Genomic DNA, 21,254 nt, shown 5'->3' with positions numbered 1-21,254 from the left:
CGCGCAACGTAACCGAGACGAGGAGGAGAAGCGTAAGTATATATATATATATACATCCAGTGATCGTAGTAGTAGTAGTGCATTCTCTATTTTCCCTGCTCCTCTTGCGCTTTCGCTATTTCCACGGGAGGGAGGGGGGAGGGGAGGGGACGGAGGGAGCCAATAATACTAACAACAACAACAAAAACGAAAAAAAAAAACGCTGGATGAAGGTCTTGTGAGTTCAGCCGAATTCCCCCAATTTTGTTGTCTATTTTTCAGCATGTGCCTCTGGCTTCTGCGGTGTCTTGCGGCCGACTTCTCTCTGACTTCGCTCCTGTTTGCATCCTGCGATTCCCGTGTTTTCTGGGCGGGGAAGTCCTCGGCCCGCCCGGGGCAAAAGTGTCTCAGCGGCCGCCTGCGCGAAGTGGCAAAGGAGACGCGGCGGTGCGGAACAGGTTTGCGAAGCTGCGAGACGCAGAGAAGGGCGAAATTAAACAAAAAAAAAGCCCACAACAACAACAAAAAACGAAGAATAATTTAGCATGGAGGGCTCTGGTGGGGGCAAAGCGGCGGATGCGTGGTCTGCAGAGCCGCGACTCCCGCCGCTCTCACCGCCGGTCCCGCCACCGCACTACGCATCGGCGGCAGGACGCCGCGCCGCCAATGACGGCGGCGCAGTCATACGCAGCCCCATTGCGATGACATCCCCGCCGGCGTATGCCGCAACCGCAACCGCCACCGCCGCTGCTGCTTCTTCTTCTCCGGCGGCGGGGCTGGCGGTGGAGGGCGCCTCCCCAAGCTCTACCACCACTGCCGCGGAGTATGCGGAGATCGAGCAGAAGCAGGTGGAGTTGCGGAGCGTGGTAGAACATCGCATTATGACGCTCGAGCGAACACTGCAGCGTCGCGAGGAGGAGGTAGGGGCGCTGCGGATGCAGCTACGTAAAACGGAAGAGGATTATCAATTTAACTACGAGCTCATCAAGGACCGTGATGCGGCGCTGGAGGAGGCCGCGACACAGCTGCAGATTTTGTACGACGAGTTGCTGCACCACAAGTCGGAGGGCTCGGCGGCCGCCAAACGGTTGGAGGGTGCTGAGCAGGAGATCAACCAATTGCGGCAGCAGCTTCGGGAGACGGAGGTGGAACGCGAGCAAACGCTGCAGGATCTTCAGCGCAAGTATCAGCTGAAGGAACGACAGTTGAAGGATACGCTTGGGCGCAAGGAAACCTCTCTGGAGGCGGAGAAGCAGCGTCTGCACGAGGAATACCTACAACGATTTAAAGCACTCGATGACATCCAGGCAGAGACGGCGGGCAAGAGCAAGGAGCTTGCAGAGGAATTAGAAAAGAAGTGGGGCCAACAAGTGAGGGTGCTGGAGGAGAAACTGAGTGCATCCACCAAAGCGATGGATGCCACCCAATGTGAGAAGGCGGCTTGCGAGTCTCGTTACGCGGAGGTGTCCCAGGCACTATCGTTGTTGAAGCACGAGCATGCGTCACTCCAAGAACAGCATCAACTTGCCATGGCAGAAGCTGGTGAAAAGCAAAGCGGCCTCGAGGCGAAATTGAATGAGTGCAGTGCCCTCATGGGGCAAGGCATTGCCACCGTGGAGGACAACATTCGTCAGCAAACGCGACGAGCCACAAAGTTAGAGATAGAGTGCGGTCAGCTGCAGTCGCAAGTGACAGAGTTGCAAGAGCGGCTGCAGGCGGCCCGAATAGAACGGGAGAACGAGGCGAAACGCTTCATGGAGGAAAGTCTTCAATTGCAGGAAAACTATCGTCAGGCGGGGAGGCAGATGGAAGAGCAACGCCGGAGTTGGGCAGACACCGAGCGGCAACTGACGCAGCAGCTGCAGCGGCTGCAGGACGAACTGGACGAGGCACGGAGGCAAGGCGACGCGGCAAAGAGTCGTATAGGCGAGCTGCAAACTCGCATTGAGGCCTCCCAAAGAGAACGAGACCAGAGTGAGCAGGAAGTTGAGCGTCTGCGTCGGGAGCTTCAGCGCTGTCGTGAGGAGGAGCAGCGCACCGCAGCACAGGCGCAAGAATCGCAGCGTGCTGCGGAAGAGAAGATTCTTGGCGCCTCTCGTGAGGTGGCGGACGCAAAGGAGGAAGTGGAGCGACTGTCGAGGCGTCTCTTTGAGGCCCAGGAGCGGTCCCAGTCAGAGGCGGCGCGGCTTTCGCGGGAGTTGCACGCCAGCGAGGCGGCACGTGCAGCTCTGGAGGAGCACTTTCGTCTTGCAGAGGACGCCAACGGGCGGCGGGCACTTCTCGAGGGCCTGCGCCATGAGAAGGAGGCACTGGAGCGCAAGGTGCTAGAGTTGGAGCACACAAATGCGGCGATTCGCGAACAGGTGGCCTCCTTCACCATGGAGCTGCAAAACGACCCTGTGGTAAAGTCGGCGAAGGAGACGCAGCGTCGCGTGCAAGAGTTACAAGAGGAGTTATTGCAGGCCCGGGACGACACCCAGCGTCTCCGCGACACACTCCGTGAGAAGGAGGAGGAGTTGTCGCGTTACCAGCTGGAGATCCTGCGGGCGCGGTCCACAGAGACGGCGGCGCTGCATCAGCGCGACCAGGAGGACCAGCGCCTTCGTGAGGAGTATCAAAGTGTACGGAAGGCCTATGAGCTTATGCGAGAGACCCTCAAGGAGCAGCAGCAGCGTCATCAGCAGCAGCAGCGACAGCGTGGTAGAGCATCGCCCGGCAAGCTGGCGACAAAGGATGAGGAGAGCGGCACGGAGGAAGCTGACAGGAATGCTAGACACCGGCGTGGTGAAAAAGGGAATCGGAGTGAGGCAGACAGAGATACCGTCTCGATGCGGGAGGCGGAGCTGTGGCGGCGGAAGTATTTGCAGCTTGAGCAACACGTTCGTGATGTTCTCCGGGAACGTGATGGATTGGCAAGGGAGTTGCAGCTCACGCGTCAGGACGTCGACGCACTAACAAGCGAGAAGCAATCGCTCGTTGATCTGAACTCCTTGTTGAAGGCCCAGCTGCGGGAGGCCTACCGAACAACCTTAGAGTACCCGCAACTGACGCCACCGCCACCGCCACCGCCACCGCCACCAGCATCGCCGCCGCCACCACAAAGACAGCAGCGGCAACCATGCAGTGCCCCCGTGCCTGGTGACGTCCATTTGACGGCCGGGAGGACGGCGGTGCGAGGCTCGCCTCCGTCCATGCCTTCGCTTGCTGTAGACGCTGTCTTCGCCGGTGGCTCGGCCCCGCAGCCTTCCGTCGACGCAGAGCGCCTTGCCGCCTTGGAAGGGGAGCTTGCGGCGATGAAGGCACATATGCTGAGCCAGCGCCAAGGCGTTGTCACACGTGCCTCTCGAACGAGTGTAGGGGGCGCTGCCGCCAAGGAAGGCGAAACACGAGGGCCACTGAAACAACAACAACAACCACAGCGACGTGCGCCTCAGACCGCACCGATGACTCGATCTCTCAGCAGGGGCGGAGCGCCGGTGGTGCACCGAGGCTCCACCGTGGTGCGTCACTACGGCTACTCGTAGGCGACTCCGAGGTGCTCTTCCCCTTCTTGGGTTTGTTTTTGTTTTTGTTTTTTTGCTTCGCCTCGTCTTTTTTTGTTTTTGTTTGTCTGGCACCACCTCCGCGTCCGATTCTCCTCCATTGGTGTGTATATCTGCTTTGATACACGTGTATAAATATACACATGCATATATAAACCTGTATGTGCCTTTGTGTGTTTTTACCTGACGAGTGTATCTTTGAGCCTGTCGCAGCTATTTGCCGGGCGTGTGCTGCACTGCGCTTGCACCTATTTCCGCCCTGCGAGATTGGTGTAGCATATACGTGGGGCGCCAGTCTGCATCATAGAAGAAAGGTAGACAGGTGGCTCCCGCACAGGTGGAACACACACACACATAAATACACGTGCACACGAAACAGGGAGGGAAGGAAGTAAGTCAGAGTGGAGGTAGGGGGTAGCGCCGGGGGGACAGCAGCAGCATCAGCAGTGTCTATCAATCAATCAATCAAACAAACAAAAAAGCTAGTAAACTGATAACAAAAGCAAGCAAGCAAGCAACAAACAAACAATAACGGGAATCAACAGGGCCAAGGCGGGGCCGGCTCAGGTGACGAGAAGTTCAGCAGGATGGGGGGCAACAGCTCGCGTGAGCGGCGGGCCCAGCGCCGTAACCACGGTGGCGCGGTGACACCTCCGGTCAACATGCCCCAACACCTAGCAAACCAGTATAACCAACGGCAACAGCAGCAAAACTCCGGCAACAACGTGCCTGCCGCGGCAAATCAAGATCCTTCGCGGCCAGCAGCAATGGCGCCGCCGCCGCCGCAGCAGCAGCAGCAGCAGCAGCAGCCACAGCAACAGCAACCTCCGGCTGGCAACAATGAAAGCAACAACTCTGCTCCCAACAACACCAACGCCAACACCAACAACACCTCGGCCAATAACAATCAGCGGGGCGTCCAGGAGGGGCAAATTGTGAAGATGTTGGCCACTATTGACGCCTCTTCAGTGAGTTACGACCCAGATGTGCAGCGTCTGAAGTTTCGTGTCACAAGCGTGTGTCCGTTTTTGTCGTACGAGATTCATACTGGTGTGAAGGAGTTCATCAAAGGAGGAGAGGTCTATTACATGCCAAACAAGCCCAAAATGGAACCACCCCGCCTCACGCTTGAAGGGCCGCAAGAGAACAGGGAGATCAATGTGCGCATTGATGTATCCAAGTTGGAAGAAAAGGAGCGTGTTTACAATAAGCATTACCCCAAACAGCAACCTTGTGTCATTGTTTTACGTTACCGTGTAAAGGAATTGCGAAGGCAAGATGATAGCGCCGCAAACAGCTCTCCAGTAGAGGAGATTGTGGAGCACACGGAGCACACCGCGGTGGACCTTGCTGAAACACCAAAGCGGCGGGTCATCAGCCAGATTATTACAGCTGGAGGTTCCGCGTATGTGGTAGAAGACCTCTTTGGAGTGGATGGGGATGCGCCAGGTGCGGCTGGTGGGCATCCGGAGGTGATGCTTGGGACCACTATTGTGCCCCACGAAGGGGAGGAGGACGAGGATGGATTGTGTGTTATTTGCCTCACTATGCCAAAGGACACGGCCGTCATGCCGTGTCGCCACATGTGCCTCTGCAAGAACTGTGCCCAAGAGTTGATGCGACATACACCCAAGTGCCCCGTATGCCGCGGCTCCGTTTCGACACTGCTGCATATGCCATCGTTAACTGAGAACGCTTCTCCGTGAGCAAAAAGGCTGACATCTTGGACCTCACTGAAACAGTTTGCTTGGGCCACCAAAAGTGCAAGAAGTGGAGAGGGGTCGGGCAAAAACTGTGAAAAAAAAAAAGGAGAAACCGAAACGAGAGAAAATACACAACGAAAGGCACGAGCAAAGAAAAAAAAAACAACTAAAAAGCTAAAAAAAAAAGATGGCATTGGAGAGATGGAGGGTGGGTGCTTCTGTAGTGGGGAGGATGCAGTGGTAGGGGGGCGACGACGCACCCACTAGGAAGGAGGAGAGTGAAGGGGAAGACGGGGAAGAGGAACGGCGACGCCAAACTCGTGGAAGAGGACAAAGAGAGAGGGCCACAGGCAAACGTGGCGCCTCCGATTTCCAGCTTCGTTGACCGCGCTGGGGCCACTGTGTCGCAGAAGAGTGGAGGGGCGGCCATTCTCGAAGAAACATGGGCGGAGGATGGAGGAAGTAAAAGTTGGAGCTATAAAGTGTCCAAACCCATGTATTCGGCCTTGGGGAGGTCCTTCTTGTTACTTCTGAGCTCAAAGCCTCTTGCACGACAGGTTTTGCAGCCGCGGCGCCGTCCTTCAATGCCATGCGGTTCATTCACATGTGACCCTTCACTGGCCGACTTTGGGCGCTGTAAATAGATGCGACTATTACTAAGCGTCTTTTTTTTACCCCTCCCCTTTGTTGTTGTTTATTTATATGTTTCTGGGTGTACTGCCTGGGGCTTGCCTCTACCTTTCTCTGCCAAGTGCTGAGGCATTTGACCGCCCCCCCCCCCCCACTTGTTGTTCAGCCCTCGTTGCACATACGCATAGACATTTCGCTGGCAACAACGTAATACAAAACAATTATCCCTATCCCTCTTATATATCTCTCTCGAAAAGAAAAGAAAAAGAATCTAATAAAGAGAGCAGCAAGGGAGGCACACGCATGTACACACAAATGCTTACTAAGACTTCTTTATGATTGTGCGAATGCGTTATGTTTCACTTCTTTTTTTTGTTTTGTTTTGTTTTTGCAGTGTGTATCCCCGCCTTTTCTTTTCGCTTATCATTGCTGTTGCCATACATGCGTCTTGTATTCCATCCTCCTCGGCCCAGGTACTACGCGATTTACTTTTCTCCATGTGTATTTTGGTGTCTTGTTGCTGCCGTAGCTGCTGCGGCTGGAGCCAAGAAGGAGAGTGCAGATGTGTGCGGAGGAGGGAGGTGATGTAGGAGAAAAAATAAGGGAGAGGATGCACTCGCGTGTACCAATAGTTCGCTGCTTTTCTTCTTTCTTTTTCTTCTGTGTGTGTGTGTTTTTTCGCATATTTGCAACCTGAGAGCGCCCCGTCGGCGATGAGTGTGGCAAAACAGCAGCAAAATTGTAACCGGGCGGAAGTCAGATACATATACTACATACAAGGGGACAGGGGAAGAGTGTGCGGATCGTTTCTCCGCTGTGTTACGTTTATTCCTGTTTGCTTGGCCGCTTTTTTTTTGTTTTTCGTGTGTCTGTGTGTGTGCTTTGTAGTTAGAGGGTGAGGACTCTAGGCGAGGGACTTCCTGCAGTGTGGCTTGAAAGTAGTGAGGGTGAGGGGCAGAGATGGCGAGTGACTCCTGCCCAAACTGCTGCGCCGTGCTTTCACTGCTGGGCATTGTTCACCTTCTTCTTTTTGGTGGCATGTTCCGTGCGCGGGCGGTTTCATTTCATATCACGAGTGTAGAAAATGGCTGGGATATAGATGAAAAGGCGCGTGCCTGCTTTAATGGGGCCATATTTTACGGCGTCACCCTCTTTGTGTCAGTTGCGGCGCGCATCTACACTCGGCGTAGCCAGGCCGCAAGAGAGGCTCTGTTAGAAGCAGAGCGACTCCGTGAGCGTGCCGAATTGCATATCGGATAAAAAGGGCAGGATAACGGCAACATCCCCTTCTTTTTCTCCCCTCTTCTCTCTCTCTCTCTTCCTATTCCTGCTCTTTCGCGCTCTGGTTCCTTGTGTAGTTTTTGTTTCCTTCTTTCGTGCTGGGAGTGGGGAATAGTTGGGTGGAGACGAGGTGTAACAGGATTGGAGTATGTGAGCTCTATGGTCTTCGCGCGGCACATTCGTCGCTATGTAAGAGACAAATATGCTGAGTGAGGGGTGGGGGGATCTGTGTCTTTTCTCCACTCCCATTGCCTCGCGGTGTTTTTTTGAGCACACGCACTCTGCCGTGCGATAAGTTAGGGAGGGAACTATATATATATATATATATATATATATATATGTGCATCGGTTGCAGTGATAGCTTCTTAGCCCTCACCACACACGGGAAATTTGACTCTGTCTTCGCTGTTACACATGCTCCGTGATAAGTCCCGTTGGGAATCCTCCATATTAACAAGTTCCCTTCTTGCTCCTCTTGACGGGCGCGTCTGCGCTCTTCCCGCGCCCATTTCTGCCCTTCTCCCGGAATGTGCCATACGCGCGCGCCCTACTGGGTGGCACCACGTCTCCCGTTGCCTCTTTCTTGCCTGGGTTTGTTTTGGTGTCTTTTTTTCGCTTCGCTGGGCACCGACACGCAACATAGAAAAAGAGGCGTGAAGGTGAGAAAATAGCAAGAGAGGGAGAGAGACTGTGAGAGTGAGTGTGTGAGGGCGTAGTAAGGACACCTCACGGAGAGCAACGAAGCGCAGGACAAGGGACGGCGCCACTACAGTGAAGAGAGTGAGATTTTTCTTAGCGAGACGTGGGCATTTGCACCGGGAAACGGAGCGGAGGACAAATAACGACAACACCACAAGACCAGTATAAGGCCAAGGGGGAAACATATTCAATGGATCAGTTCAAGCAGCCTCTGGAAGGCATTTTTCGCGACGGCATTCCTGCTCCTGTCCTTAGGGCCTTTGCGCCACTCTACCAGGCACTGCCCTCGCTTCAAGATGCAGTTACTTCCAGCCGTAACTGCTACTACTGGCGCGCGAACCCACTCAAGTGTGTGGAAGAAGATGTGCAAACGGTTACCTCGTTTATGCAGGCGAGTGAGGCATCCTTCCGTCTCTGCCCTCAACAGAGCGCCACACTTCTGAAGTGTCACATGACAGAACCTGCTAGAGCTCTCTTCTTTTGCCGTGACGAAGAGTGGGAGTGGCGAACGTGCCTCATGGATCAAACGGGTATCCGATTTTGGCCTTATGCGAATGCGCCGGTTGGTGCCCCGTGGAGTAATGGAGGTCAAACAGAGGATTTTCACCTGGAGGATCGCTTCTTCTATGAAAACTTCTCGTGGTGGCGACGAAAGGCCGCGATGCTCGCCGTGCGTCGCCGGGAGTTGGAGGTACAAGCCCAGCGAAAATATTGGTTGGATGAAAAGAAGCAAAGCGAACAGGGGGATGAGAAGCAGTCGCTAGTGCCGCCGAAACCAACCTTGGCCCCTGTAGGAATCAGGATGGATATTAATTAGAAAATTGCATCCTGCATGGATGCATAGGTGTGTCTGCGGCGTGTGCGTAAAACTTGGCCACCTCCCAAAGTGACATGAAGGAGTAAGGGGAAAAGGACGGAGGATGAGAAGTTTGGCGCCACAAAATATGTTGTCCTTGTAGATGAAGAGAGAGAGAGAGAGAGAGTGTGTTGCAGGACTTCGTCACGGTACGAAAAATGGGTTTGTGGGGGAGGTATTTCTTAGTGTGTATTATAGCTCTGAAACTGAAGCATGCTGGTATGTGGAAAAGAAGTAAGGGGTCGGGCATAAGGGAACTAGATCGTGTCTTTTTACAGTGCGGTACTTGCGGTCAGAGTGGCAGTGAGGAGGTGGTGCTAGTGGAATTGCTAATAGTAGCGTAAAGGGAGTCGTGAATGAAAAGATCCCTTTAAATAGTTGGCGTTTTTGTTGTTGTTTTGTTTTGCGGCGCTGGTTTGTGACTCGTGGTTTTCAAATCGCCCCGGCTTTTTCCTTTCTTGGGATACACGCGCTTCTGTGTGTGCGGGGACTGCGTTGGCGCCGTGTTCCCCCTGTGCGCGAGGAAGCGTGGGTAATACAGGCTTGAAGGAACGTCGTCAAGCAACTTGCGCTATGGAGCACGGACACTCGACAGAACCGACGGTTCGCCACTACAGGCGAATATATATATATATATATATATTTGTATTCGCTCTCTCTCTCTCTCTCTTTTGTTGCGTCCGCCTCTCGCGGTCTCGTTCTTGTTATACGGTGATGCCCCGCGTGTGTGCGTCTGCCTTGCCGCCTTACCGTCCGCTTCAATGTTGCGGCGTCGCACCTGCGGCCACAGGCACAGGTGTGGAGAGTTGTGCTGTGCCCTGTTTATTCGCTGTTCATCGGTCTCCTACCGCGTGCTGCCGTGATTCTCTGCTGCGCTGGCGACATTTCTTTTCTCTGCGTTTGCCACAGGGCGTCGTGTGTGTTTTTTTTTATTTTGAATTTCTGTGTCTTGTGGAATTCGCTCTCCTTTGCACTTATTTGCTTCTTCGCCGTTCTATGTAGGCACCTCGAGCAGAGTAGCGGGACGTGTCGCGTCGGCGTTTCGGGCGGCGGTTGATGCGTGGTGAGGCGTCGGATCTCGCGGTTGGGCTTCAACGGCGCGGCTGCACCGCCGCTGCCCTCACGGAGGAGGCTTTGCCTCCTGCGCTGCGGCCGCGGCCCCGCTTGCCTTCGGCCAACACTGACGGTGCGCCGTCTGTCGTCCTTGTGGGGCCGGCGCCGCCGACGTCATTTGCGCGGCCGCAGCGCGAGCACACCCCGGCGAGCGCCAGTGGCGTTGGGGGCGACAACGCAATGCCTGGGCACCTGCCGCGCGACGAGGAGGCCTCCTTCCAGCAGCATGCGACTCTGTGTGTTTCGCGTGCCTGTGAGCTGGGGAGTTTGCAAGGGGAGGTGGAAGTGGCGGCGGGACAGGCGTCCCCCGCGATGATGAGCAGGTGTCCCCGCAGCCCAAGCACGGTTGCCGGTCGATACGAAGAGGCAACGGAGGCGGGTGTGGTCTCTGGGCACTTTTCCCCAACGTGGTTCTGCAGACTTCATAGTGCGGCTGGAAGCGGCGTTATTGCGAACCCGCGTGATACGGAGACAAGTACCCAAATGAAGCTACAAAAGGACTTGGATGAGGCTGCCGTGTCTGAGGGCGGCGATGGGCCACTCGTGGGGAAAGGCGTGTGCGAACAATTACGGGAGGAGACCACAGAGTTTTCACCGGTTCCTCTCTGCCTCCACGACGGTAGACTGTTTGCGGATTGCACAAACGTCGATTGCCCGACAGGTGGAAAGCTGAAAGCACCCCTTGGGCCTGCTGGTATGAACCGAAGTCTGCACGGCGTGCAGGAGGACAGACGCCCTATTCAATACCGAAAGTGCAGTTCGGCTGTTTCATGCGAGGGGTTCAAACACGCACCAGAGGCCCAACTGTCTCCGCCCCCGCGTACTCCTCCGTCCTCGGTCAGTGTGACTGAAGGGGAAGGGAGTGAGGCGCCACAGACACGTGTACCGCACGAGGGTGACGTGTGTGGGGTTACCAGAAAACACTGGGTGTTGGAAGAAGGTCCTCGACACTGTGGGGAGGCGGAGGAGGAGCCTGTTCTTCTTAGCGTCCTCCTTGATAGAGGCTGCGGAAAACGGTACGAGGAGGAAGCCGCCTTTTGGAGGCGCCGTTGTGCCCTTGCAGAGGAACAGTTGGCGATGGCCGTTGGAGGGGAGTGCGCCCCCTGCGCCTTCAATACAGCGCAGTCACTGCCGCAACGATGTGTGTCTTCGCCCCCAGAGGCTGGGAGCCTTTCGCGGGCCTCTTCTTCACGTCCTTCCTGCTTAGATGGCATCCGCCTCGGGACAACGCTGGCCCCGGGACAGGGTTGCTCCGTGGCTCCCCAAGTGAGCGAAGGCAACGAGGCAAGGACGAATGAGCAGAATGGGGAAAAGGATTCCATACAAATAGAAGAGCACCACGTCGCCTCCTCCGCCCGTCCAGAAATGTCCAATCAGGGCACGGCACCCAAGACGACGGCGGAGCAGAAGGATCGGTGCATATTAGAAAGCGAGTGCGGAGTAATGCCGAACACGCTAGATCGCCTCCGCTCAGAGTGCGAGGCTCTGAGGGGGGAATTGGCCGCACAGGTTGTCCGCAATGAGAATCTAGAAACGAGCCTTGTCGCGAAGGAGGAGCAGCAAATGGCCCGCCGTGAGGAGTGGCTCACGCAGGAAAAAGAATTGAGGGGCAAGCGGGAGAAGCTGGCGACTGCCTTGCGCCTGGTTCACCGCAATCTCGCTAGCACAGCCGGAAAACTTGAGGAACGCGAAAAGGAAATTCACGCCGCCAGGGCGCGGTGTTGCCTTCTGGAGGCCGAATTAGCGGCATCCAAGACGGAAGTTGTGGGGCTGAAGGATGCCTCTGTGAAGCGTCTGGAGGAGGGACAGCGGTTACAGCAACAGTTGGAGCAACTCGAGGCGGAGCTGCGTCCGTGCGACACAGACACGATGAGCACAAGCAGCATTGCCGGCAGTGCCAAGACAGAGACATATACGGGGGACAATAGAGACAGAACGACGTTGAGTGATGTCCTGCGCGAGGAAACGGAACGACGACTGAGAGGTGTGTTGGCGGCCATGCGTCGGGGCGAGGGACGCCAGGAGTGGATTGTGTCACAGTTACTCGACACAGTAAAGGCTTTGGGGAGGGAGGACGTGGACAGAGACGTGTTAGTAAAGGTTGACAAGAAGCTTCAGCAATTGGTGCAGTCGCTTGAGTTGCTGCTGAATTTTGAGCTCGAACCCCCTCACAATACGTCGGGCTTTCCCCCAGCCGAAATTGGGCCGTCTGATGCGCCGCTGGCTATTGTCCCTGATGCGGGCGTCTTCGCGGACCTCGTGGGTCGCGCCCAGGAGCTTGTGTCTCAGTTGGCGGAATGGTCAGGTGCACTTCAGAGGCGCCATGCGGAGCTGGTTGAAGAGCTCGAGGTTGTTCGTGCGGATCGGAATGAGTTAGTGGGGCAACAGAACCTGGGAGCGCAACATCTGCAGCAGCTGTTACTTGCAGCTGAGCAAGAAAAGAAGCGGCTGACACTTCTTCTTGGGAGGCGTGAAGCGACGATTCGGAGACTGAACGAGGAGCCGATTTCTACCGGTGATTTGCTCAAGCAGCCGGCAAGAAGTTGCCGGGACTGCCCTCCTGGGGCGGCGCAGGACACTGACGAGGACACGGATACTTTGCATGGCCTGCATCTCCGCGAGTTGGAACGGGCCTTGCTGCACATTGGACGACAGACGGATGCCTTTGCCGATTCCCTCCACGCCCTGCTCATGGAGACTTTGGTGGCAGTGGCGCAGGCGCACAGGAACCAGCTGGCGCGGGCAGAAGCGCGTGGCGCTGCGCTGCAGGAGCAACTGCGGCACCTTTGCGAAGAGGGTGCGGCGAGGCAGCGAGCCCAGGATGATTCTCGTGCGCTCTTGCAGGCTCAACTCGAAGGTGTGCAGAATGAGCTTGCCGACAAGAAAGGCGCGCTGCGCACACTCCTGCAGTTGAACTTGCGTCAAGGCGGGAAGCCGTGGCGGGGGATGCGCGAGGAACGGCAAGAGGGAACGCCCCAACACTTGGTGGGTTCGACAAAATCTTCTCCTCGACGCCTCGCCTTATCGCCGCCCTTGGGTGATGAGAAACGTGGCGGCGACGTTTCTACGGGCCTTGTGCTGGATCCACCCCATGCGGCTCTTCCCCAACGGGCTGCGTGCGCCGCGGCTGACGGGGCAAGGGGCTCCAGCAGTGCGGAAAGGACAAGCACAGCGCGAGGGTCACCATCGTCGTTGGTGCCTGCTGCTTTCGCTGGGCATGACAAACAGGGGCAACTTGGGCACCTCCATGCTTCTCCTCAGCGGCCCCCTGGGAGGCAGTGTCTCTCTCTCCCATACTCTGGAGGGATTGCCCCCAACTCTTCGTCGTCGAGCGACGCTGCCGCTACCTCGCCGCCGAAGGGAAGTACTGATAGGCACCACAGTTGTAGCTCCACGGTCCAGCGAGGTACGATGCGCAAATATCAAGAGGTATGGATGCGCCAGGCCGAACTGATGGGACTGTTGAGCGATGAGAGAGGGCACGACGAATCCCCTCAGTTAATCGCTTTGCTTCGGTCAAATAAGTAACTTTTCCCCTTTGAAAGGGGGGCAAGCGAATATGTTGACGACAAGGATGCGACAGGTGAAGAAGCGTGTGCCGAACTACAATCATCATCGTCATCGTCCCTTTTTCACCGATGCGCATTTACATTTTTCGGTATTACATGGCCGGTTACCAGAACCGTATTCTTTTTGTTTTGTTTTTGTTTTTGTTGTTAGAACCATTTGCCTCTTGACTATTTGCTTGGTTATTCTTCCGCGTGGAGGTGTCGGCGATTCATTTTCTCCTCTTTCTTCCCAATCCTCCTTATTCCTTTTCGCACTCTCCCCTTCTTTTTATCTTCTGCAGAGGGCGTGAGAGAATACTGTCATAGATTTTTTTTTAACCCTTGTTTTTCACTGCGTGTGAGCCTTTTGGGAGTTAGGGCCCAACCTTTTTTTTTTGGACACGATTTTATTGCTGTTGTTGGTGCATGCGGAGCTGGTTTTTTTTTTTCTTCTTTGTTTTTCTTGGAGTCGCATGCGAAAATAGTTTCCATGAGGCGTACTGCTTGCTGGTGCCGTCAGTTGCTTGGGGCTGTTGTCCGGCGCCGCTGCGGCCGCCACATTCATCTTCCCGCGGAGGGCACTCCACCTGGCGGGCGGCAAGCGGCAGACAAGAGGCCGTCTGCGCCTTCAGAGGCAACGCCAGGGCTGACATTGAACGCCCTCTCAACGGCTGTTCGCCGGCTGCTTGAGGGCTCGCCACGGCGGTGGTGGGAGACGCCTGGGCTTGTGGACACGCTCCTGACAATTCTGCTCCAGCACCAACGCGACATCCAGGGCGGGGGCAGTGCGGCGCTGCACCCCTTGCTGGGCGCGGAAGTCGTCAAGGGGCTGGGCTTCGCCGTGTGGACGGAAGCCACATGTGCCGGCGGCGGTTGGGCCAGGCGTAGCGGTCTCTCCAAGGAGGATCTTGCGAAGGCGGCGAACGGTGTGCTGCGTCCGCTGGTTCCTCTCGTCGTGCGACACCCAAAGGTGCGACCGCTGCTTCCTGTGCTTTTGGAATGGCTGGTGTGCATTTCTGACATCCCCCTCAGCGACTGGCTTCCGCAGCTCTCTCTCTACCTGGACGATTCTGCCGCCTTGAACACGGATGGTGTACGTGTTGGTAGGCCTCCGCCAGGTTTTTTGTTGCAGCACATGGCTCCTGCCTTACGACGTCGCACGGTGGATTCATCGCAGGCGGTGTCTCTGGAGCTGCATCGTGTGCTAGACAGGATGCTTCACTTGCTTGTTGCAGGGGATGGTGGTGCCGTGCCCCTAGAGCAGGCGCCAATTGGTGCTTCTAGTTCGGTGTCAGCGGGCAAAGATTTGGTTGACTGCTTGTTTTGGCAGGGTGAGACTCCATTGATACTGCGAAGCGACATTGTTCGCGAGTCCTATGCGCGCTTCTGCCAATCACCACGGCGTGATGCGAGTGAGACTTATCGACGTGAAATGTGTGTGGGGAGAGACTCTCAGCCCCTCTTGACGCTCCCTGTTGTGGATGACGATGTGTTCCGGCGTGTACTTCTGCGCCTCTTGCCGCCTGCTTTGTGCGGTGCAGTGTCTGGGGCTGCGGAAGACGCTGCCACTCCCGTGTTTCTAGTCAAACCTTTGCTGAAGCTGGATCGCCCGTCGACCCTTCTTCGCCTCATTGCGCCGTTATCGGAGTTTGTGTCAGTCGTCTTGGACGGCGTTGTTTTGTCGCCCCTGAGACTTTCTTTTGACGGCCTCGCGGCGGTGATTTATGGCGCGATTGGAGAGTTGCAGCGACTGCAACGGCGGACGCCGCCGCCCCGCTTTCCCCTGTTGCCGCACAAACCGCGGATTCACGTCCTGAAGGCGCTCTGTGATCGGTTACTTCGCGATGTGGAGGAGAAGCTGAAAGTGGCTGGGGCCGCTGTGACGTTCCCAGGGGTGCCGTTGCAGGAGCAGGCGCACACTCTTGGCTCCCTTGCGCAGGCCGCGCGCCGCCTTGTGCGGGCGGTGCAGGCGGAGAAGACATCGAGCCTCCTCGAGGAGGGACCGGAGGGCTCCGCCCTTCAGGCGGGTGGGGCTGTCGCGAAGCACAATGATGTGACCGCCATCCTGCGCAATACTGCCTTCCGCGTTCTGGAATCATCTCTTTTGCGGTACTACGACGCGCTTGGCAAGTGGTCCTCGTCAGCTGTTGGAGCTGTTGGCGGCAGCAGCGACCACGTGGCAGATGCTTTGAGCGAGATTGAACACCACGCGGGCGGCCGCGCGACGTTTTTCACGGCGCGTCATCTTCTGCAGCATCCCTTTCGTCATGACGTTACAGCCGTCACGGAGGCCTTGCGGATTGTGGCGATACAGGCCTTAGTCTTGCGTTCACCGCTGTGCATGGATTGGCTGCGGGAAAACTATGCCACAACTGTTGCTGCTGCTTTCTTTGGCACATGGCATCAGCGGATAGGAAGCTCACCCATGATGAATATGAGGGACTCGAGTAGCGCGGAGGAAGGATCATGCTGCTCTGCATTAATGGAGGCAGAGTGTCTTGTCTCATGGAGGTTGCTTTGGACCATGCTGCTGCTTCACCAAAGCAGCTGCTCATGTGGTGCGGCAGTGCGGACTCACTCTGGGATATGCGTCGGTTCCGCCTCGACCTGTGGCGTGTTTCGCTCGCTCTTAGATTTACTTACTGTGCATTGCTCCTGCGCAGAGTTTACGAGCTTTGCTTTCTCCCTTCCCTTTCACGAGGTGGAGGCGGGCTCTGCATGCGAGGCGGCAGTGCCACATGTGACAGAGGCGGAAGGACATAACACACCCGAGTTGTCCTCAAGGCCCATTCTTTATTCATCCATTGAGGTCGGGGCTACTGGTGTGATTACAACAAGATGGGAGCTGCAGGAGGAACTGTTGTCGCTTGCAGGTGGCGGTAGTGGCTTGTGGCGCTGGTTGGGCTCGCCACGAGCCGTGTGGGAGGTTGTTTCTGGAGCGGCTACTGACGCTACTGCCCCCACCAGCATGACATCCGCCGTCCGCGGTGGGCGCTACGCCGGTTATCTTCTTCCGTGGACGACAGTGGCGCACAGCCGTCATCCGCTAAGGCTGTACGATGAAAGCGGCCAGTCGGCCGCCGCGGCCGCCGCGTTTGACGTCGCCCTCAGTGCGCTTTTGCGGCAGGAGGGCGGAGCGGTGCTGCGGCTCGTGAGCCTTACCGAGGAGGCGGCGCTGTTCCACGACATGGCGTCCACGCCGGAGTTGTCGCTGGGCGCTGGTGTCAGTGTTATCCACCCCGAGGCTCTGCTGCGGCGGGCTTACGCGTTGGGAGTAGAGAAGGATGCCCACGGCGACGGCGACGATGACGACGACACTGAGGCTGACGGCCTCGATTAAAGCAAGCTGTAACAACACGCATCGCTGCTTGCGTCTTCCACTACTTCCAATACCGCTGCCTCATTCATTTCGTTTTCTTCTTACCGGTCACATGATAAAAGCAGAAATAACTGCCTTTTGTTGCTGTTGTTGTTGTTGTTGGCCCCAGCGAGGGATGTTGCAGCCGTATTCCTCTCATTCTGCGTTGTTATCCGCTGCTGTTGTTGTTGTTTTTCTTTTCCTGCGTGGGTGTTGTCCCTCGCCAGGTGTAGGAAAGGGGAAGGGGGGCAGTAGGGAAGACATGCTGCGTCCGTCCTTGCGTCTCCGCCACAAGGTGCGGGACGTCGGGGGAAACGCGCACAGTTTTGCCTTTGACACCATGACGAGGGTGTACCGCGACGCGGTGTACGCGAAGGAGGCACAGCCCACCTGGAACCCCATCTTCTCGGCAGAGCGGGAGATCGCGGCGGCGGCGGCGGCGGCGGCGGCGGCCGGCGGGGCAGATGCGCCGGCCCAGGCTTTCACGTTGTCTCAGGCAGGTGAAACAAAAAAACTGGATCGCGCCGCCGCCACCGCGGCGCTGTCCGGTGAGAGGCATCGGTCCCAACGACGAAGTGGGGTCCAGTTGGAGATTTTGAGTCTCTACCGTGACATGTTAAAGGCGTCACAGCGGATGGAGGACCCACAGGCGAGAAGGGACATGCGACGGTTTATTCGTGCTGAGTTTGATAGGAACCGCGATATCCCTCGCAAGTTTGTCACTCGCATTGAGTGGCAACTGCATCACGGGAAAAACAAACTAGAGGAACTGCGTGCCATGCGACCAGATACAAAGTTTTCCATTCTGAAGTGAAGTGCAAGTTCCTCCTCCTCTTTGCTTTTTTTGCCTTTTTCTTTTCGTTTCCTGCTTCCCTTTCCCGCCCATGTCTTCAAACTGTGGAGCGAAGGGGGTTGGGTGGGGTGGGGTTGGGGGAGGGGGGTTTGACGAGCAAAAGGTTTCAAACCGTTTCGCTGCCTCCCAACCACATTATTATTGTCGTTATTGTTGTTGTTGCTGTTGTCTCTGCCTCGCTTTGTTTCCTTTTGTCCCCTTCCTAAACTCATTGTGTGTGTGTGTGTGTGTGGGAGGGGTGGATAGTGCGGTGAATCTGAAAATATATTGCGTGTATTGAGTTAGGGTTGTCATTTGTGACAAGCTGCGTGAACCTGGGTGCGTGCTGCGGGGTGCGGGGTGCGCAGTTTCTGGTGTCATTACCGCTGCTGTTGCTGTTGCTGTTGTTCTTGCCGCACTGCCAGGTAGAGCGGTGACCATGCGGCCCACTCGCAACAGCCTCTTCCGACTAGCGCGGTGGCGGTGGTGCACGTTGCTGGGCAGCTCACAGAAGAAGACGTCGTTGCGGTTGGATGATGTTCCTCACGGTAGCCACGGTGTCTTGTGCGCTTCGGCACGATGGATTTACCGCCGTCATTGCGAGGCAGCTGTCTCTGGTCCCGATCTTTCCTCCGGCCTCTCCTCTTATTCTTCTCTCCCCACAGAGCATTTAACGAAGCCTCCCAGAACGATGTCGGCCAGCGATTGCAGGGGCGAGTCGGAGATGCTGAAAGTTCTCCAATCGCTTGGTATGGAGCTGCCTACCATCTCCCACGAGGAGAAGCACACCGTGGAGGAGGCAAATAAGGAGCTGAGTCGCTTTGGAACACCGTGCGTTGGCACCAAGAACATGTTTTTGAAGAGTAAGAAGGACGACCTGGTTCTCGTGACGGCGCTGCACACCACGACGACGAGCATGAAGGTGATACAGGATGCATTGTCGCTGAAGGACCTTCGCTTCGCCCCGGAGGAGCTTTTGCGGACCCACCTGGGCGTTGTACAAGGCAGCGTCACCCCGCTGGCCCTCGTGAACAACGTCTCAAAGAACGTCAAGGTGGTGCTGGACAAGGCGCTCGTGGAATGCCCCACCCCCTTCGTTCTGCACCCGTGCCGCAATGACAAGAGTTGCCTGATAACGCCCAAGCAGCTAAAGGAATTTCTGGGGAAGCTGGAGTTTCCATTTGTTGTGGTGGATTTTTCGGCAGCCACCGCCGGGGCTGCGCCGTCGGGTGGCGGTGCAAAGGCCAAGACCTCCGAGCCCAAACGGGAGCATGCAAAGAAAGCTCCGCAGGACGTGGCAACAGCCCCCGCTACCGGCGGTGCCAATGTTGCCGGCGAAACAAAGCTGGGCATTATGGTGAAGCGTGACGACAACTTTTCACAGTGGTACATCGAGGTCATTACCAAGGCTGAGATGATCGAGTACTACGATGTCTCCGGCTGCTACATCATCCGTCCGTGGGCTTTCTTTATCTGGAGGCGCATCCAAAACTTTCTCGGGTCCCGCATTGAAGGCATGGGGATTGAGGATTGCTACTTTCCTATGTTTGTGTCCAAAACCTGCCTGGAGCGCGAGAAGGATCACGTGGAAGGTTTTGCGCCGGAGGTGGCATGGGTGACAAAGGCTGGTGAGACCGACCTTGAGGTGCCTGTTGCTATTCGCCCCACAAGCGAAACGGTCATGTACCCCTATTACGCAAAGTGGATCCGTTCCCATCGTGACCTCCCGCTGAGACTAAATATGTGGAATAACGTTATCCGCTGGGAGTTTTCGCACCCCACGCCCTTTATTCGCACCCGGGAATTTCTTTGGCAGGAGGGCCACTGCGCGTGGCAGACGGAGGAGGAGTGCTCCGAGGAGGTGCTCCAAGTCCTTGACCAGTACGCCGCGGTCTACGAGGAATTGCTGGCTGTTCCAGTGGTGAAGGGAAAGAAGACGGAGAGGGAGAAGTTTGCCGGTGGCTATTACACAACGACGGTGGAGGCGTACATTGCGGCTGTTGGTCGCGGTTGCCAGGGCGCGACAAGCCACAACTTGGGTCAGAATTTTGGTAAGATGTTCAACATCAGCTTTCAGGATCCCGAGAAGAATGATGACTCGACGCTTATTCCGTGGCAGAACTCGTGGGGCCTTTCTACCCGCGTTATTGGTGTCATGATTATGGTTCACGGTGATGACGCAGGTTTGGTGCTTCCGCCGCGTGTCGCCTCGGTGCAGGTTGTCATCATTCCTGTGGGGATTACAAAGAATACGAAGGATGAGGAGCGAAAGGCCCTGCTGGAGGGGTGCAAGAGACTCGAAAAGGAATTGATGAAGGGCGGCATCCGTGCCAAGGCGGACCTCCGCGATAACTACAGCCCTGGATGGAGGTTCAATCACTGGGAGGTGAAGGGTGTACCAGTGCGTGTGGAGCTGGGACCAAGGGAGCTGGCATCGTTGAGGCTATCACTTGTCTTGCGCCACGACGGCAGTCGTCGCACTCTCGCATGGGACACGGAGATGCCAGCCGCAATGACGTCGCTGATGGACGAGGTTCACAACCGCATGTTTGATAAGGCTTCAAGGGATCGCCAGGAGAACACGAAGAAATTGACAGACTGGAAGGACTTCACACCTGCGCTCAATAAGAAGTTTTTGGTGTTGGCGCCGTGGTGCGGCGAGATGTCGTGCGAGGAGCAGGTTAAGAAGGACAGCGCGGAGGAGTCCAAGGCGATGCAGGGCGAGGAGGCGAGGGATGACGCACGTGCCCCGAGCATGGGGGCGAAAACGCTCTGCATCCCGTTTGAACAGCCAGAGTCCGTTGAGGGCAAAACATGTATCTGCAAGGACTGCAGTAGCCCTGCGAAGCACTGGGTGCTCTTTGGCCGCAGCTACTAGTGGGTTTTGCGGCTCGACAAGATGCCTTTGCTATTCTTTCTGGTGCGTTTTTCGCCGAGCGTAAAAGCGATGCGCGTGCTGGTAAGCAGGGGAAGCTTGTGGGACACCAGTGGATATATATATATATTGCTGTTTGACTGCAAGGCGAAAACGTGTGGGAAAGCGGGGAAAGAGAAAGGAGGGAGGTAGGCTTATTGGGTGTGCGTGTGTGCGTGTGTCACGCGGCTGCAAGGGCAACCCTATCCCATCTCCTCCTCCTCATCATCCCCCCTTTTTTGTTTTTCTTCATTTCTCATCACGAAGGCGAGGAGGAACCGGTGGTGGGAGGAGCGCCGAACTGCTGCGGAAGAGGCGAATGCCACCTCCTCGTCCTGCATGGTGCGATCTGCGTTTATTATGAATGAAAACTAATACGGGCCCGTTGAATAAGTCAATGAATTCTGCTAAGAAAGAGGGAGATGTAAGGAGGAAAAAAATACATCGACACCGAAGGAGAGAACGGAAAAAAAAGCGATAGGGGGAAAAAATGGAGAGAAGGGCAGGACAAACATTGGTGGGTAGAAGGTGCGCTGAGCTCATGCATTTCTCTGCTATATGGGGAGAATTCTTTCTGCTTTTTCGTTTTCCTTTCTTCTGTGGGCGGGGGGTCAACGTCACTGGGCTGGTGCGGGTATTTCAAGTATAGAGAGATTTGCGATGCCTCCCTTCTGTTTCCTATTTTTCCCTTCTCGGTTCCCAATTTTTCCGATTCTTGCTTGACAGTGAGGGCGGAATTTCCTCGTGACCGGGCCCTGAAGGGAAAGGCAGGTGCGAGCGTGTGTGCCTGCGTTTCTGC

At 56.2% G+C, this 21,254-nt stretch overlaps 8 protein-coding genes across 8 annotated transcripts, besides 22 other annotated features; all 8 read left to right on the top strand.

The window, feature by feature from the left end:
• Positions 1–37: 37 nt before the first annotated feature.
• Positions 38–56: a microsatellite.
• Positions 57–125: 69 nt separating this feature from the next.
• Positions 126–159: a microsatellite.
• An 11-nt stretch (positions 160–170) lies between these two features.
• Positions 171–201: a microsatellite.
• Positions 202–524: 323 nt separating this feature from the next.
• Positions 525–3,503, top strand: Tco025E_02004 (200 kDa antigen p200; the record flags this gene model as incomplete). The annotated part of the gene is made up of 1 exon (XM_029368940.1): positions 525–3,503. One exon carries the CDS (start codon positions 525–527, stop codon positions 3,501–3,503), a length of 2,979 nt encoding a protein of 992 aa, XP_029230999.1.
• Positions 3,504–3,526: 23 nt separating this feature from the next.
• Positions 3,527–3,587: a sequence feature (A-rich).
• Positions 3,588–3,975: 388 nt separating this feature from the next.
• Positions 3,976–4,050: a microsatellite.
• Positions 4,051–4,108: 58 nt separating this feature from the next.
• Tco025E_02003 (uncharacterized protein) lies at positions 4,109–5,227 on the top strand (the record flags this gene model as incomplete). The annotated part of the gene is made up of 1 exon (XM_029368939.1): positions 4,109–5,227. The coding sequence occupies one exon, from the start codon at positions 4,109–4,111 to the stop codon at positions 5,225–5,227; it is 1,119 nt and encodes a 372-aa protein (XP_029230998.1).
• A 146-nt stretch (positions 5,228–5,373) lies between these two features.
• Positions 5,374–5,410: a microsatellite.
• An 807-nt stretch (positions 5,411–6,217) lies between these two features.
• Positions 6,218–6,244: a sequence feature (A-rich).
• Positions 6,245–6,686: 442 nt separating this feature from the next.
• Positions 6,687–6,740: a microsatellite.
• A 74-nt stretch (positions 6,741–6,814) lies between these two features.
• Tco025E_02002 (uncharacterized protein) lies at positions 6,815–7,114 on the top strand (the record flags this gene model as incomplete). The annotated part of the gene is made up of 1 exon (XM_029368938.1): positions 6,815–7,114. The coding sequence occupies one exon, from the start codon at positions 6,815–6,817 to the stop codon at positions 7,112–7,114; it is 300 nt and encodes a 99-aa protein (XP_029230997.1).
• A 28-nt stretch (positions 7,115–7,142) lies between these two features.
• Positions 7,143–7,198: a sequence feature (GA-rich).
• A 246-nt stretch (positions 7,199–7,444) lies between these two features.
• Positions 7,445–7,475: a microsatellite.
• Positions 7,476–8,024: 549 nt separating this feature from the next.
• Positions 8,025–8,651, top strand: Tco025E_02001 (uncharacterized protein; the record flags this gene model as incomplete). The annotated part of the gene is made up of 1 exon (XM_029368937.1): positions 8,025–8,651. One exon carries the CDS (start codon positions 8,025–8,027, stop codon positions 8,649–8,651), a length of 627 nt encoding a protein of 208 aa, XP_029230996.1.
• A 146-nt stretch (positions 8,652–8,797) lies between these two features.
• Positions 8,798–8,817: a microsatellite.
• Positions 8,818–9,067: 250 nt separating this feature from the next.
• Positions 9,068–9,096: a microsatellite.
• Positions 9,097–9,311: 215 nt separating this feature from the next.
• Positions 9,312–9,339: a microsatellite.
• Positions 9,340–9,360: a microsatellite.
• A 386-nt stretch (positions 9,361–9,746) lies between these two features.
• Positions 9,747–13,331, top strand: Tco025E_02000 (uncharacterized protein; the record flags this gene model as incomplete). Its single annotated transcript, XM_029368936.1, has 1 exon — positions 9,747–13,331. The coding sequence occupies one exon, from the start codon at positions 9,747–9,749 to the stop codon at positions 13,329–13,331; it is 3,585 nt and encodes a 1,194-aa protein (XP_029230995.1).
• Positions 13,332–13,490: 159 nt separating this feature from the next.
• Positions 13,491–13,521: a microsatellite.
• A 268-nt stretch (positions 13,522–13,789) lies between these two features.
• Positions 13,790–13,816: a sequence feature (A-rich).
• Positions 13,817–13,841: 25 nt separating this feature from the next.
• Tco025E_01999 (uncharacterized protein) lies at positions 13,842–16,691 on the top strand (the record flags this gene model as incomplete). The annotated part of the gene is made up of 1 exon (XM_029368935.1): positions 13,842–16,691. The coding sequence occupies one exon, from the start codon at positions 13,842–13,844 to the stop codon at positions 16,689–16,691; it is 2,850 nt and encodes a 949-aa protein (XP_029230994.1).
• Positions 16,692–16,808: 117 nt separating this feature from the next.
• Positions 16,809–16,832: a microsatellite.
• Positions 16,833–16,971: 139 nt separating this feature from the next.
• Positions 16,972–17,523, top strand: Tco025E_01998 (uncharacterized protein; the record flags this gene model as incomplete). The annotated part of the gene is made up of 1 exon (XM_029368934.1): positions 16,972–17,523. The coding sequence occupies one exon, from the start codon at positions 16,972–16,974 to the stop codon at positions 17,521–17,523; it is 552 nt and encodes a 183-aa protein (XP_029230993.1).
• Positions 17,524–17,541: 18 nt separating this feature from the next.
• Positions 17,542–17,574: a sequence feature (A-rich).
• A 43-nt stretch (positions 17,575–17,617) lies between these two features.
• Positions 17,618–17,651: a microsatellite.
• A 46-nt stretch (positions 17,652–17,697) lies between these two features.
• Positions 17,698–17,731: a microsatellite.
• Positions 17,732–17,774: 43 nt separating this feature from the next.
• Positions 17,775–17,794: a microsatellite.
• Positions 17,795–17,905: 111 nt separating this feature from the next.
• Positions 17,906–17,955: a microsatellite.
• Positions 17,956–17,980: 25 nt separating this feature from the next.
• On the top strand, positions 17,981–20,419 carry Tco025E_01997 (putative bifunctional aminoacyl-tRNA synthetase; the record flags this gene model as incomplete). Its single annotated transcript, XM_029368933.1, has 1 exon — positions 17,981–20,419. One exon carries the CDS (start codon positions 17,981–17,983, stop codon positions 20,417–20,419), a length of 2,439 nt encoding a protein of 812 aa, XP_029230992.1.
• Between the last annotated feature and the right edge of the window lie 835 nt (positions 20,420–21,254).

This window comes from Trypanosoma conorhini, assembly GCF_003719485.1.
Source record: "Trypanosoma conorhini strain 025E chromosome Unknown Tco_14.4_contig_00073, whole genome shotgun sequence".
Lineage (NCBI taxonomy): Eukaryota > Euglenozoa > Kinetoplastea > Trypanosomatida > Trypanosomatidae > Trypanosoma > Trypanosoma conorhini.
This window is presented reverse-complemented; position numbering and strand designations above follow the sequence as displayed.